At 38.0% G+C, this 16,637-nt stretch overlaps 1 protein-coding gene across 7 annotated transcripts in view; it reads left to right on the forward strand.

Moving 5' to 3' along the window:
• Positions 1-6,590: 6,590 nt before the first annotated feature.
• RFTN2 (raftlin family member 2) overlaps positions 6,591-16,637 on the forward strand; it is a 57,423-nt gene continuing 47,376 nt past the window's right edge. For 3 of the 7 annotated variants that reach the window (XR_009760441.1, XM_061608136.1, XM_061608135.1), the window contains exons 1-3: positions 6,799-7,329; positions 13,934-14,117; positions 15,679-15,790. Coding sequence is in view for 6 of the 7 variants with exons in the window: in XM_061608136.1 (XP_061464120.1) it covers positions 7,191-7,329; positions 13,934-14,117; positions 15,679-15,790 (435 nt within the window). In the remaining variant the exon portion in view is untranslated. Of the gene's footprint in view, positions 6,733-6,798; positions 7,330-13,933; positions 14,118-15,678; positions 15,791-16,637 lie in introns of those variants that run through there. The other 4 variants (XM_061608131.1, XM_061608134.1, XM_061608132.1 and 1 more) reach the window with 3 other exon arrangements.

Genomic DNA, 16,637 nt, shown 5'->3' on the forward strand with positions numbered 1-16,637 from the left:
TCTTCTCTACAAGGATTAGAATTAATTGCTTCTTCTCTGCTTTTGTTTATGAGCTTTTTGTTGCAATCTCTCAATTTATACATATTCTGGAAGAATAAGTATGTCTGCTGTGTTCAATTGGAATAGAAGCCATTTTCTCAAAAGTGAATTCCCAGCTGCTTTACTTTTGGAAAACAAAATTTGTCCAATAAGAATTTCACAGTAAAAATTACATCAACAAGGTAACATTTAAATAAATTATTTAAGAACTACCGATACTGTCTTTTAACATTATACTGAATAGATATATACATACACACACAACGCAACCCTATTATCTGCTTTGCCTATGGTGTACCTGCCATTACATATAGCTGGAGTTAGGGAGAATAAATGCACGCTTTTACTAAAATTTTATTTATTTTTCTAACAACATGTTCACTCTTGAGACTTTAAATAGGTTTGCACCTTTACTGAACATAAAGATCATATGCAAAAATAATTTATACCTTCATAAAAATGTCTGCGATAACCCAGCAGCTATCAGATTTAAGGAGTTTTTATGTCAAGTATAAATAACTTGAATGGTTTAGGATATAAGTTTAATGTTTCTGTTTTTATATTTGCAGAGGGTTTAAAATGTATCTGTATAAATGTGTTGACATCTCTTGAAACTGCTTTATATATGTGAAAGGATTTGCTCAATTGTAAATATCCTTGTAAACAATATAAACGTAGCCAGGAAAAGGCCATGTGTTCTGTTACTATGGCTTTATTTCTAAATATATCATGAAACAGTTGTATACATCTTATTTCATCCAAGCAATCAGGGTTGGTTTTAAATCTTTTGCTTGAGTTCCCATTTTTACTTTGTATATTATACTTAAAAAGCATTATTTTCTAAAATACTTCAAAATGGAGATGTCCAAAGAGTGCTTGGTATATAGAACTGCAATTTAAAAAAACTTTATTCATACTTGAAATACTTTGTTCTTACTGCTTGTGTTATGGAGTTATTAATATGTGTATCAGGTTATATAATACCAAAGAGTCTCCATTTTAGTTAATTCATTTAAAAGAACAATAGAAACATCAGGATCGGATTTTTATATTTATATTTGGCCAAAAGTTACTTCATAGTCATACACACAAATATAGCAATAGAAATAAGTGTCTAAGGTATAAACAGGTCTCTACTTAATTCTAAGGGGTTATATCCAGAAGTAAGAAAGCTGTCCTATACCCTTTATTTCTGTAGTTAAAATGAGTGGGCTGTTACCATTCCTTTTGAAATGCATGGGGTTTTTTTCATGCACTTCATTTGGTCTAATACCTGGACAATCTTTTTTGAAATCTAGCTGAATCTAATGCCATCTCCCTTATTATGTTTCTCCATAGAAAACAATAGCTCTTGGATCTAGTGTATTTATTCAGCAGTCTCATTTGTATAATGAGTGATATAACGCAAGTATTGACACCACTGCTCCACGTTAAAATCCTGATTTTAAAACTTGTACTTGGGATACATAACAGAATCATATTTGCCATAGATTTATTTATTTAAGTAATGTGTCTGTGTGATCATAACTCCAAACATATTTTAAGAAATAGGTAAAGAAATGCCATAATGTTAAAAAAACAGGACTTTGTCCTATGACTGGGAAAACTGCCTGTTTGAAATGTTCAACAAGTATGAACACCAAATTGTTACACATTTTAGTGAACTGGGAAAAAGTTCAGTTTAATCATTACATTATCATTTGACCTATCACTCTGATATTTCTTTATGCTTTTAACATACTCTAAAATCCACATAACAAAATAAACTATTCAAAAAACTGCATTCTACTAATAAAATAGACAAAAGTAACAGAACACATGGCTTTTCATATATACTTTACACCTGTATTTTACAATGTAAGTTTATTGTAATATGTATTAGTGTAAACGTTAAGGTGAAATGGTAGTTTCAGGACACTTGGGTTAATCCTTGTATTGTGACAGCTTTTTAAAAAATGTGAATGTGACAAGGAAGACGTTACAATGATATATGCATACAAATCTAGTAAGAAACTAGATTTTTTTTTACATGTACTAATTTCCTATTACTGTGGAGCTCTGATTTTAAATAATTCTACAAAGTATCAAACATAGCTGAAGAGTATTATCTTGGTTTGGGCTTCATTATTAGACTGTGTTTGTCAGAGCTTTTTGTATGATAACATTGTTCTAAAAGATAATTGTAAAATGACTGTTGAAAGCAGGTTGTATGATGGAATATTGTGTGTAACGGATATTTTCACAGGAATATACAGTTTACCTTTACCATCATAATAAGGAACAGTTCATCAAAATGCAGATCATAAGCAGAATTTTTTTTCATTGCTGTACAATTCTAGCTAAATGAATGGGGTGCCTACATTGTTAATGTACTCCATATGCATTTACTGTAGCTCCTGCAGTCTTAAGTAAGTTAATATAAATGTACAGAAAAAATGTTTTATCAATAATTTTATAGTACTTCCAAGTTTTACAGTTCTGTTATGTACTCAGTTTTTGTTTAAACCATGGGTATAATCCAGTCATGCTGAAAGATTCTGTTAGGCTCAGTAGAGCCCTGTTTTACCCACACCCCAGACAAGCATGAGTAATTTTCACCAAGGCAAGAGGGCTGATACAGATATTCACAGACCTTCTATTCAACCTAATGGCCTTTTGCATTGCCTCTGTTTGCGCACACATACACACACACAAAGGAGAAAACATGTCTTTATTAAGCCAACGAGAATCCTTTGTGCAGGAGTGCTATGCTCCCACTAGACTGGATTGTGCCATGAATGTATAACATACAATAACAATATCGGTTCCTGTAGCTTGTCCCTTTTTTAAAAAAGCTAATGGTTTTGTAACAAAGTTTCATCTAAATAAAGTATTCTTTATCTACTACTGGTGATGCAAATTCATTTTTAGAAAACAATAGCAATGATCAAACAAAAACTAGTTCCAGGGATTTTATCTTTAGCATCAAGAAGGAGAATCCTGGATGAAACCATGTTGAAAGTGTGGAATAATGGAATAGTTCAGATCTTAATTACTCTAATTCAGGGATATCATGTAGGGAAGACAAGGAGTGGCCATTGCCCCTTCTGGTGTTTCAGACCACAAATGATTATTTCTTAGAAGCATCTCTATTTCTGAACATGACTACATTGACTGTACCTAGTGTTATAAAAATAAAATGGGCCATATGTTACTGTTTGATCTTTGTTGATACTGCTGTAGTAATTGTTAAGGATTAAAAATAGGATGTAAAACAAAAGAAAAATAACCACAACAAATATCCCTTGAAATATTCTTTTTTGCTGTTCAAGCTTGAAGCTATCCAAGAGCAGGCCTTTAAAGCTTGCTGAGAAGCTTCCTCTCCCAAATAATTTTGTCCCTCCCCTGGAGCAGCTCTGGACACCATTTTTATTTTATGGACATATGAATGGGATGCAGTATGAGATGAGTTGCAAGGAGACCATCACCCCCGTGGTGTTCCTGAGTACATGTCTTTAGTTAGTCTCCAACATATAACTGAATGGAATGGATATCATGGAGAGAAAGTAAACAGTTCCTTTACGGACGATGTTGCAACAGCAGACAAAATTCTCAGGAGTGTGTGGCTTGTCTTTTAGTGACATGGAGGATACATGTCTCTTTAGACAACACACAAAATTGGGGGGTGGGTCTTTCAACTGTTTGTCATATTTATTTAAACTTTTATACTTCACCTTCCCAATACATGTGTATAATACAAGACATCTTACATCAATTAAAATAATATAAAAATATTGCAACAATACCACAATCATAGTATAACAATAAAAAGTAAAAGTAAAACAGTATCAGCAAACTATATCCTAGCATTCCTGCAAAGAGCTCAAGGTGGGGTACATAGTTCTCCCCATCTCTATTTTATCCTCACAACAACCTTGTTAGGTTAGGCTGAGAGACAGTGACTGGCCCAAGGTCAGCTTCATGATTGTGTTGGGATTTAAAGCCTGGTCTTCTGAATCCTTGTATAACATTATAGCTATTACACCACACAGGCAGACACAGCACATAAAAAGCAGTTTCCCACTAAAACCAACACAACCTGACAAAAGCCTACCAGAATAAAAAGTCTTCACAAGCCGGCAAAAGGCAATCAAAGATGGAGTCATCCAAACCTCAATGTGTTCCATAACACTAGTGTGGCGACTAAGAAAGACTTATTTCTTAACATAGGTCATAAAATCCAAGTATTAATACTAATGAGTGACATACTATTTAAATAATCAAGCCAGTCTTTACAAGACTCAATAAAGGCATGAGTTCTTATGATGAGCCACTGACTTGCAACCGCCTGACATGATTGTTGTATGAAACAGCAGTGTTTCACCAGAATACTTTGCAGCAAACATGTACATGTGGGTGTCACCTATTCGTCCCTACGTTATGTGTGTGAAACTGCCTCACTTTTGCAAATACCTTCTTAGGCAAACTGTATTTGCATGAGTTCACGGCTCTGACATTACACTGCTCATGTGAGCGCTAATGTAAATAGTACAAGATTATCAGAACCAATTTAGTCATCTGAGTAGCCTAACCCTACTAACATAGTATACAGAGTAAGAATGTCAAGCTGCTGTTCAGCTCATTGACTCCTTCACATGGTTTTGTGAGAGTCAATGGAGGATTATAGCATATTTTTGGATGATACATTGTTTAATACAAAAGGAGCTAGTCTGGCACTCTTTATAAAAGGAGCCCACTCTACTTTTCTTTTGGCTTCTAGTTTAAGGCCAAAACCCAAATAATTCCTTAAGTATGCACACACACTTCAATGCATGTTCAAAAGTTTTACACTTGTCTGTCCTTTTCAGACTTGTAGCTCCTTGTGTTATGTTGAACATAAACTCAAAAGTTTCAGCTTCTGAAAGAACTTCCACTTGTGCAATGGAACTTCCCCTTCCTTTCTTCCCCATGCCCCCCCATATCTGTTCTGGGGGTTCCCCCAATCTTCCAGAGCAGATTTTGGGGGTGCAGAAAGAGGAAAGAGAGAGGAAGTTCCATTGCACAAGCAGAAGTCCATGCCCCCATGGGATGACTTCTTTGGATGCAACACAAAGTAACAGCACTTTAAAACCAAAAAGTCTAAAAACAAGCTAGAGAATGATCAAGAGCAAATATTAAAATCATGAAGATACAAACACTAAAATACATAGAATAAATATGTTTTTACCTGGTGCTTAAATGATAGCAAAGGTTTGTACTAGGTGAATGGCCTTGGGGAGGGGATGCTACAGAAGCACCACAGCTAAGAATGTTCTCTGCCATCTATCTCACCTCACATGGTAAGGTTGGCCAGAGCAGGGTATGGGAGAAGACAGTCTTTCAGATAGCTGGGCCTTTAGAAAAGTGAGCACCATCAACCTGAACTGGGTTTGAAAACAGACTGGCTGCAAATTAAGCATTTTCAAAACCTGTGAGATAAGTTCCCCATCAAGCTTTTTTGGTTATACATTCTGTACCAGCTGTAGTTTCTGTGCCATCTTCAAGGGCAGCCCTCAAAACAATGCATTGCAGTTATCTAAACAGGAGCTACTAGAGCTCTTTGTTCAAGTTCTGCATGGTTCTGAAAGTCACCCAAACGAATTAAAATAAATGTAGCAGCCAGCATAATTAAACTAACTTGGATCACTGGTTGAGAGAACAGTTTTTTAAAAATCTAAATTTGACATGAAGACCAGGATCCAAAAAAATAATAATACATAACTAGTTATGTATACATAACGGGGATTTGGACTAATTTTCTTTTACAACTGCCCATATGCTACATAAAAGCAGTTTGTGACTGATAAGTCATAGGGCTCTATTGTTAGAAGGGAAAAAAGCAAAAGAAATCCCACTGGGCATGTCTAACAAGAGAGAGAAAATACCAAACGGTGTGAACTAAAAATAATAGTGTCATACTATCAAAGAACCTTGCAAGCTGAATAAAGAAATCACTTGTAGGCCAGTCAGACTTGTGGTACTAGGAGCAGATTTATGTAGGTGCCAGGATAGTCCTAACTGCCAACTTGCAGGGGACTAGGAAGCCTTTGAACAACGCAGTTGATAAAATTGTGGCTTAGCTTAACTGGACTGCATGCACTGAAGAAATGAAAACAAATAAAAGCAAATAGTTGGAAATCCACTACGTCAGTCATTGTTTGCAGGAAGCTCTCAAACTGTAGTTTTGAGAATCTTTTTGAACTTTAAGGAATTGGAGAAAGATCGCCATAGAGCCCTTTCTTGTATAATGTGAAACAAATCCCCCCTCTGGTTTACTGTGATGATGAACATTTCATTTCTGTTTTCGGAAAGGAGCTCTCAAAAGCATGGAATGTTTTTTTTTATTTTTAACTTGTTAAATCAGTTATTCCAAACACAGTTTTTACGGCTCTTGCCAAGAGTACCTTTTGCTGTTCTAGCATTGTGCGCAGTTTTCTAGCTGTCCTCTGAAAAGGAAGTATGAACCAAACTCACATTTAAAACAGAGGCTGAACTGCTTTTCATTTACTTTGCTCCCCTTTGAGATGCCAGAAGCAATTTCCTCCTGAAGTTGACTTCCTTTCTGGAAATGATTTTGTCTTAAACCAGTGCTGAGGCTCTCTATTCTAATTCTTTGAGTAATTTGCTCTTTTTGTTCCTTTTCTTTGCCACTGCAACAAAATAGATCTCCTGACTGTAAGTAATCACAATGAAGTTTTGCTGTAACTTTTTATTTCGGTTCTTTTCTCGCATCATTATCACTCAGCCAAGAGGGACAGACAAAGCACTCATTGGTGCCCTCTGCAACAGAACACTGCTAGGGGGCTGGCTGTAAATTGACGTGGCATGGAAAATCTCTGCTAAGTTTGTAGCACTTTGTATGTTCCTGTAAGAGCAGCACCACTCTTGCTGAGTTCGTCGCCTGAAATCATTTAGGGTTTTATGCCTGGATGTAAATATGGATAGAAAATTCCTTTTTTTTTTTTTTTACTTGGGAATTGAATATTCTTTTTATTTGGATTTATGGCTAACAGCAAACAGTATCTAAAACTTTGAGACCCCTTCCTTTTTTTTCTCCAATCAGATTTTGTGGCATACTCCATTTCTACCTCCACCCTCTCCTGAACCTTACTGCTCCCCCCCCCCATCTTACCATGGGGTGTGGACTAAGAAAACTAGAAGACCCAGATAATAGCAGCCCTGGAAAAATATTTTCAACGCTAAAGAGACCTCAAGTGGAAACAAAGACAGACTCTGCTTATGAGTACATATTGCTAGATTTTACATTAGAAGGTATGTATCTGTTTCTTTAGTGTTACAAGATATCGTCTGTTTAAAGCTTTTATAAAGGCTCATATAGATTAATTTTTTCCTTATTTTATTTCTTAGAATTAGATATGAGGAAATTAATTTATGATATACTTTGAACATCAGTTATTAGGCTAATGGTTTAGAAATGTGTTAAATCATGCATATGAATGCTAGAATAATGTATATAAGCACATTGATGCCTCTGTTCAGAAAAAGCACTTTTTCAAACTCTGTGCATAGCTAAAGCCAAATTCTGTCAGTATGAGCAGTTTTATTACAGTTTACAGTAACCACTACTTAAAAGCAATTCTAAAGAAGTCAGTGGAAAATACCTTTTAGCTTCTTATTCTTTGTGTTATAGTGTGTGGGGGTTTTCATAGCATGGGCACGAAAGTTGTGCCTTTAAAGGCACAGCAGTGTCCTGTGGGGCTACTTCCTCCTTTTGGGGGGGTGTCTTGTTTCTAACCAACTGACTCCCTGTCCCAGAAAGTTGAAAACATAAACAACCAACCCAGATGGCTTTCCACTAAGAACAAGGCAGTTCTCTTCTGTAGCAGTTGCTTCAGGGCCTCACATATTTTATATTGAAAAGTTTTGCAAAAGCTTCTCAGTGGCTATACATCAGTTCTTTTGGGTAGCTGTTATTAGAAACAAATCCCGAATTCTGTGGTTGCAATGGCCAGATTATATTAATGTATATTACATACAGATTGTAGCCATGTACATAGATGGTAGCAACATACACTGTGCAGGACATGTTATATTGCATTTTAGTCCATTTCCTGTATTTTTAGCTTTTCATTCTGTATAGATTTTATTCATCTCTTTTTGGATGAAACAAAATGTCTTTGTATGGAGAAGTAGTAGCAACAACATTTATGTCTCATGCTGGGTTGCCTAATGCATCCATGAATAATATACTGGTCTACACATTTAAATTTGACAATTGATTTAAATTTTGTTTGGCAGCTTTTGTTTTGCCTATGGAGTAGGTAGTATTCTAAGTTCTATAACTTTTCTCTATCCACTTTCTCAATGCCATGCATAATTTTATACACTTCTATCATGTCTCCTCTGACCCGCCTTTTCTCTAAACTAAAAAGCCCCAAATGCTGCAACCTTTCCTCGTAAGGGAGTCGCTCCATCCCCTTGATCATTCTGGTTGCCCTCTTCTGAACCTTTTCCAACTCTATAATATCCTTTTTGAGATGAGGCGACCAGAACTGTACACAGTATTCCAAATGCAGCCGCACCATAGATTTATACAACGGCATTATGATATCGGCTGTTTTATTTCCTAATTATCGCTAGCATGGAATTTGCCTTTTTCACAGCTGCCGCACACTGGTCGACATTTTCATCGTGCTGTCCACTACAACCCCGAGGTCTCTCTCCTGGTCGGTCACCGCCAGTTCAGACCCCATGAGCGTATATGTGAAATTAAGATTTTTTGCTCCAATATGCATAATTTTACACTTGTTTATATTGAATTGCATTTGCCATTTTTCTGCCCATTCACTCAGTTTGGGGAGGTCTTTTTGGAGCTCTTCGCAATCCCTTTTTGTTTTAACAACCCTGAACAATTTAGTGTCATCAGCAAACTTGGCCACTTCACTGCTCACTCCTAATTCTAGGTCATTAATGAACAAGTTGAAAAGTACAGGTCCCAATACCGATCCTTGAGGGACTCCACTTTCTACAGCCCTCCATTGGGAGAACTGTCCATTTATTCCTACTCTCTGCTTTCTGCTTCTTAACCAATTTCTTATCCACAAGAGGACCTCTCATTCCATGACTGCTAAGCTTCCTCAGAAGCCTTTGGTGAGGTACCTTGTCAAACGCTTTTTGAAAGTCTAAGTACACTATGTCCACTGGATCACCTCTATCCATATGCTTGTTGACACTCTCAAATAATTCTAATTGGTTACTGAGACAGGACTTTCCCTTGCAGAAGCCATGCTGGCTCTGCTTCAGCAAGGCTTGTTCTTCCATGTGCTTAGTTAGTCTAGCTTTAATAATACTTTCTACCAGTTTCCCAGGGACAGAAGTTAAGCTAACTGGCCTGTAATTTCCAGGATCCCCTCTGGATCCCTTTTTGAAGATTGGCGTTACATTTGCCACTTTCCAGTCCTCAGGCACGGAGGAGGACCCAAGGGACAAGTTACATATTTTAGTTAGCAGATCAGCAATTTCACATTTGAGTTCTTTGAGAACTCTCGGGTGGATGCCATCCGGGCCTGGTGATTTGTCAGTTTTTATATTGTCCATTAAGCTTAGAACTTCCTCTCTCGTTACCACTATTTGTCTCAGTTCCTCAGAATCCCTTCCTGCAAATGTTAGTTCAGGTTCAGGGATCTGCCCTATATCTTCCACTGTGAAGACAGATGCAAAAAATTCATTTAGCTTCTCTGCAATCTCCTTATCGTTCTTTAGTACACCTTTGACTCCCTTATCATCCAAGGGTCCAATTGTCTCCCTAGATGGTCTCCTGCTTTGAATGTATTTATAGAATTTTTTGTTGTTGGTTTTTATGTTCTTAGCAATGTGCTCCTCAAATTCTTTTTTAGCATCCCTTATTGTCTTCTTGCATTTCTTTTGCCAGAGTTTGTGTTCTTTTTTATTTTCTTCATTCGGACAAGACTTCCATTTTTTGAAGGAAGACTTTTTGCCTCTAAGAGCTTCCTTGACTTTGCTCGTTAACCATGCTGGCATCTTCTTGGCCCTGGCGGTACCTTTTCTGATCTGCGGTATGCACTCCAGTTGAGCTTCTAATATAGTGTTTTTAAACAACTTCCAAGCATTTTCGAGTGATGTGACCCTCTGGACTTTGCTTTTCAGCTTTCTTTTTACCAATCCCCTCATTTTTGTGAAGTTTCCTCTTTTGAAGTCAAATGTGACCGTGTTGGATTTTCTTGGCAATTGGCCAGTTACATGTATGTTTAATTTAATAGCACTGTGGTCACTGCTCCCAATCGGTTCAACAACACTTACATCTCGCACCAGGTCCCGGTCCCCACTGAGGATTAAGTCCAGGGTTGCCGTCCCTCTGGTTGGTTCCATGACCAACTGGTCTAGGGAATAGTCATTTAGAATATCTAGAAACTTTGCTTCTTTGTCATGACTGGAACACATATGCGGCCCGTCTATGTCCGGGTAGTTGAAGTCACCCATTACTACCACATTTCCTAGTTTGGATGCTTCCTCAATTTCATATCTCATCTCCAGGTCTCCCTGAGCATTTTGATCAGGGGGACAATAGATCGTTCCCAGTATTAAGTCCCTCCTGGGGCATGGTATCACCACCCACAACGATTCTGTGGAGGAGTCTGCCTCTTTTGGGGTTTCGAGCTTGCTGGATTCAATGCCTTCTTTCACGTATAGAGCGACTCCGCCACCAATACGTCCTTCCCTGTCCTTCCGATATAGTTTATATCCAGGGATAACCGTATCCCACTGGTTTTCTCCATTCCACCAGGTCTCCGTTATGCTCACTATATCAATGCTCTCCTCTAAGACCAAGCACTCCATTTCTCCCATCTTGGTTCGCAGGCTCCTAGCATTAGCGTACAGGCACTTGTAAGCAGTGTCTCTCTTCAAGTGTCTTTGGCACTTGTGGTTAGGCCTGTGGTAATTTTGCTCTTCTGAATTTATATCCCGTGCCCCTGCTCTCACAATGCCTACTTCTAGGCCTACCCCTTTTAAAATTTCATCATTTCTTTGGTTTTTATCCCAGGGGGGAGGTTTATTCTGAACCGGACCTTTCTCAGCTCCTGTCGGGTTTCCCCCCTCAGTCAGTTTAAAAGCTGCTCTGCCACCTTTTTAATTTTAAGTGCCAGCAGTCTGGTTCCATTCTGGTTCAAGTGGAGCCCGTCCCTTTTGTACAGGCCCGGCTTGTCCCAAAATGTTCCCTAGTGCCTAACAAATCCAAACCCTTCCACCCGACACCATCGTCTCATCCACGCATTGAGACTGCGAAGCTGGGCCTGTCTGGCTGGTCCTGCGCGTGGAACCGGTAGCATTTCAGAGAAAGCCACCTTGGAGGTCCTGGCTTTCAGCATCCTACCTAGCAACCTAAATTTTGCTTCCAGGACCTCACGGCTGCATTTCCCCATGTCGTTGGTGCCAACGTGCACCACGACCACTGACTCCTCCCCAGCACTGTCTACCAAACTATCTAAACGACGGGCGATATCTGCAACCTTCGCACCAGGCAGGCAAAACACCTTGCGGTCTACACACCCATCACACACCCCACTGTCTATGTTCCTAATGATCGAATCACCCACTACAAGGATCCCTCCACCCCCTGGAGATATATCCTCGGCACGAGAGGATAGCATAACACCTACATGTAAGAACCGTGGTGTTGTTGTTATGTGCCTCCAAGTTGACTATGACTTATGGTGACTCTATGAATCAGTGACCTCCAAGAGCATCTGTCGTGAACCACCCTGTTCAGATCTTGTAAGTTCAGGTCTGTGGCTTCCTTTATGGAATCAATCCGTCTCTTGTTTGGCCTTCCTCTTTTTCTACTTCCTTCTGATTTTCCAAGCATTATTATCTTTTTTAGTGAATCATGTCTTCTCATGATGTGTCCAAAGTATAACCTCAGTTTCATCATTTTAGCTTCTAGTGATAGTAAGAACCGTACAAGACCAATAAACCATATAGATCTGGCCACACACTTAATGGTTGCAATAATTCACGTACCTTGCATGAATATTCCCACCAAGCTTTATTCACATGATACAGCTGTAATATAATACCCCATCTCCATTACTGAGTGAATGTGCTACTTATGAGCATTCACATATTAAGCTGGTGAGTGGCTAAGTGGAATTGTACCATATTATATTATACTGTGCCATATTATGATACCATGGGGTACAGACCCACACTATACTGCACTACATACTGTAATGTGTAAACTGGAAATGTATTTATTTATTTATATACTTATTTTTGGCTGTTTTTTGGACACTGTGATACATCTAGCACACCAATATTTGTTTAGGTCTGGTTTCTGCCTAAATACTATAATCAAGCTCACCAAAACTTACTTTAAAGACTCTGCAGGTCATTTAAGTATACATTTTTATTTCATTTTTTGTTTGACTTCTTTTCCTTCAGAAAAAAAAGTTATTTCCAGCATAACTGAGTTAGCCCAACTGAGGTTTCAGTGGTTTGCATTGAAAAGTTGATGTTTATCATTTGTTATTTTACGTTTTACATTTATATTACATTTTACATTTATATTATTGGGATTTTTATCTTAGGGTGTTTCTGTAAGCCACATTGAGAGGACTCTGACTTGAAAGGCAGCTTAAAATATTCAAAATAAAAAACTATACAGAATTAAGACACACCACAAAATTGTTAGCAAACCAACTGAAACACACTAGCATCTGATCTCATCACATTCTGCAATTTCCATTGATTGAAATGAGGATTCAGAGTATTCCACAATCCCAGGGTATAGAATTAGATAAGAAAGGGAATTCAGCCTAGTTCCTAGTCCTTTTTGCTGCAAAAATAGACTTCAAAATTATTATTATTATCATCATCATCACCATCATCATCCTTCATACTTCATCAGAAGGTCCTACGAGAGGTGACAATGATACAAAATACAATATTAAAAACATTTTAAAACAAGCTACGTTCACAACTCAGAAGGTCCTAACATATCTCTCAAGTGTCAAAGGCCAAGGTAAAGAGATGTGTTTTCAGTTTATGACAAAAAGTTCTATAATGAAGGTGTCAGTTGCGCCTCCATGGGCGGGGAATTCCACAACTTAGGGTATGCCACAGAGAATGTTCTCTCCCTGGCTGCCACCACCACCCTGAAGTTATTTATTTGTTTATTTATTGCATTTATATACTGCCCCACAGCCGAAGCTCTCTGGGCAGGGTGGTGGAACTACCAAGAGGGCCCCCTCTGCTGATCTCAGTACGCGAGACCGTCTCTCGGGAACGAGGCAGTCTTTCAGATATTTAGGCCCTAAATCATTTAGGGCTTTAAATATTAGCATGAACACTTTAAATTAGGCCTGGAAACAAGCTGGCAACCAAAATGTGGGGACAATGCTGAATGCAATTGGAAAGGCTATAGGAAGGGTTAAGTAGGGCTTCCAGGGGACAGGACTTCGGTGCCTTATCAGCTCCTTGACTCTACCTCTGAGTAGTAGAAGCAAAATAAATTATGCCAAGTAAATATCTATATACAAATCTGCATAGTTCATACAGATCACAGAATCTGACTTTCTTGATGTAAAATTTGCATTTTTAAAAATCATTTTTACTATAGGATACATCCAGCCCTCAATCGGTACTGCAGCCATAATAGCCTCGATTTTAATTTGTATAACTTTCTTCCTTGTCATAACCACAAACTCTTCAACATCTCCCGGTGGTTGTGTCAGTAGTGTGACAGAGCCATATGGAGTTATTTTAAGTGGTTTCACATTAGCAGATACCTACAGTAATACCCCATACAGGCAGCTTAAACTTTTATATTAAATATATATTGTTCGAAGAAACCGTCTCTATCCAATGTTATGTTTTTCTATTATTTTAATCCCTTTAGCTTCCTCAAATCCAGAGGTTATCAAGATCAGCTCTGTCTTGGATATTGCAAAAAAGGTGGAGGAATATTATACTAAAGGATATGTGGTGGGAGCTATTCACCCTATTTTACTGTCAACTGGGCGAAGAAGGCACTTCCCAGCAAGTCACATGTATCGAGTTGTACTATTACGACTCAAACTGAGGTATGTGCTGTAGTAAATAATTACATCCATTATAGCAATCTGTGCTGCATAATTTTTACATACTTGAAAATATGCAAATAGCTTCTTATGGCCTACACTTCCTGCATCAGATGAAGCTGACTCTAGTCTACAAACACTGATAGAATCATAGAATAGTGGAGTTGGAAGGGGCCTATAAGGCCATCGAGTCCAACCCCCTGCTCAATGCAGAAATCCAAATCAAAGCATTCCCAACAGATGGGATAATAGACCCACACTGAGTCCCCACACCTCCCCTCCCAGTAATCAGCAGTGACACAGAGCATTGGGAAGCCAGATGAGCAATGCTGCGCTGCCTATGCTGCCCCACCAATTGCTCCTGCTTGCAAGGCATTTTTTTTCCATTTTTAATATAGTTGTGTTGTGCAGGAGCACTTCTGCTCAGAAAAGCCGTTTTAAAAACAAAAATACTGCAAACGTCTTCACCAACAACTGATGAGAAAAGGCAGGTTGCAGTCTTTTTCTTTGGGCTGATGGAAACAAAATGGAAATAGGGGGTATGTGGCAGTAGACAGCACCCAGCAAAACATCACCAACACATGATTAAAAAATCATCCACACAATAAGCTACAGTGCATCCACAGTTGGGTAACATGCAATTGTATACATGTGATTTTCTTATCAGATTATCTGTGGATTGGGGGGAGGGTGGCTGCCACTCAGATGAGGAGGGTGTCATGTGGAAAAAACCTGAGAGACGAGCTGCTTCAAATCCACATTAAACTCCAGTGTGGATGAGACCTAAGGCTAATACCAGTGCAGGGTCTCATTGCTAGACTGAGGATTCAACCTCCCCTCCTCATATGCTGCAGTCCCAATGAAAATCATACCCCACACTTGAAATTTTTAAAAGCTGATGTGGTTTCTGATTACATATTTAGTGTCATATCCATGACCTTAAAATTTATCCGTTCTTTGTAACTTTATATATTAAGCCCTGATTAATATCATTTAACATCTTAAACTAAGTCAGTATAGTATACATAATACTATAATCTGTTCTTTTTGTGTTGTTTATGTTCTGCTTTTCCTACAAACATCTTTAACTCAAGTGGTTTCTTTATTTGCCATTGAGCTGAGGACAAATCAAACTTTAATTACATTAAGAATTAATAGCTGGAATTAATTAAAAAAATCTAGGCATTTCACACTACCCTAGATTAAACCTTTCAAATCTTACTATCACCCTATTTGTATTGTAATGAAAATATTTTCCATAAAATTCCTTGGATGTCTGTAGGAGCCTCAATTTTTAACCCACATATTTATACTTCTTTGTGCTGTCTGAGAAACATAGACCAAACATAAATAATTTATCTCAATAGGTAATTCAGTTGTATTCAAAGTAGCACATTTAGGCAGCTTGCAATCGAGACCCATTGGAGGAGCGTTAGCAAAATAAGACAGTTGCCAAGACTGAATTATTTTATTTTTATTTTTTTAATGAAGAATGTTGTACGTACTAGCATTTTGTACAAAATACATGCAACTGCAATAAAGGCAGCTTTCTTTCTATTTCCAGCCAAAAGCATCCAGCACCCAGAGGAGAAAGGCACCCCAAACTTGTGATTGAGGAATGTCCTTTAACATACGAAACACTAACAAATGAGGTAGTAAAAGGACTGTTAGAAAAGGTATGGCAATCCACAACTCCTTGAATTTTGTTGCTTATAGGATTCTGATCTTATGATGCAGGGTTTTTTTTTGTAATCTTGTGATGTAGGTTTTTTTTCACATATAACACCAAACACATAATTTGCTGTTATGTGACTGAGCCTCCTCCCCTCACATGCTCCACTTCATTAATGACTTCCTGATTTGTGGCAAACCATAGTTCCTTTTTAAAGCTGTACCAGCAAACTATGGCTTGTTCTTGTCCTCCAAACCTGTATTTAATACCAGGATTCAATCATGGTTTAGGACAAGCACAAGCCACAGTTTGCTAGTTCAGATGTAATGGTAAACTATGGCTTGTTACAAGCCATGGTGTAACTAATGAATCAGAGCACATAAGGAGAAGTAGGAGAGCACAAACTTGTTCCCAACCACAGCCACAATTAGGTGTTGCATGTAAACCAACCCATAGTCACATTAATAGGTGGAAACAGACAGCAGTCTAGAAAACCTTGAAATTGTTTGTCTTAGGCTAGATTAACCTAGTTTCTAGAATTCAAGTATGTTGCAATTAACTATATATAAACTGGTCAAAACTGATCAAAATTAAAATGTCATGCTCTGTATTTTACTGTGATATGAACTATGATGTATGGCCCATGTGTTTATGTTATAGAATCTATAAAGCAAGCACCTAGATCATACTTCATTGGATCTCCCTCCTTCATCGAGATTTTATCGAAAACAGGAAACAGTACCAACACTATCTTTAGTGTTATGGGTTTTAGGATTACAAGTGAACAGATCAAACATACACATTTTGTCTGCACTGGGATTTACTACTGGTTGGTGCTAATGTCAGGCATA

The sequence above is a fragment of the Rhineura floridana genome, chromosome 2, assembly GCF_030035675.1.
Source record: "Rhineura floridana isolate rRhiFlo1 chromosome 2, rRhiFlo1.hap2, whole genome shotgun sequence".
Classification (NCBI taxonomy): Eukaryota; Metazoa; Chordata; class Lepidosauria; order Squamata; family Rhineuridae; genus Rhineura; species Rhineura floridana.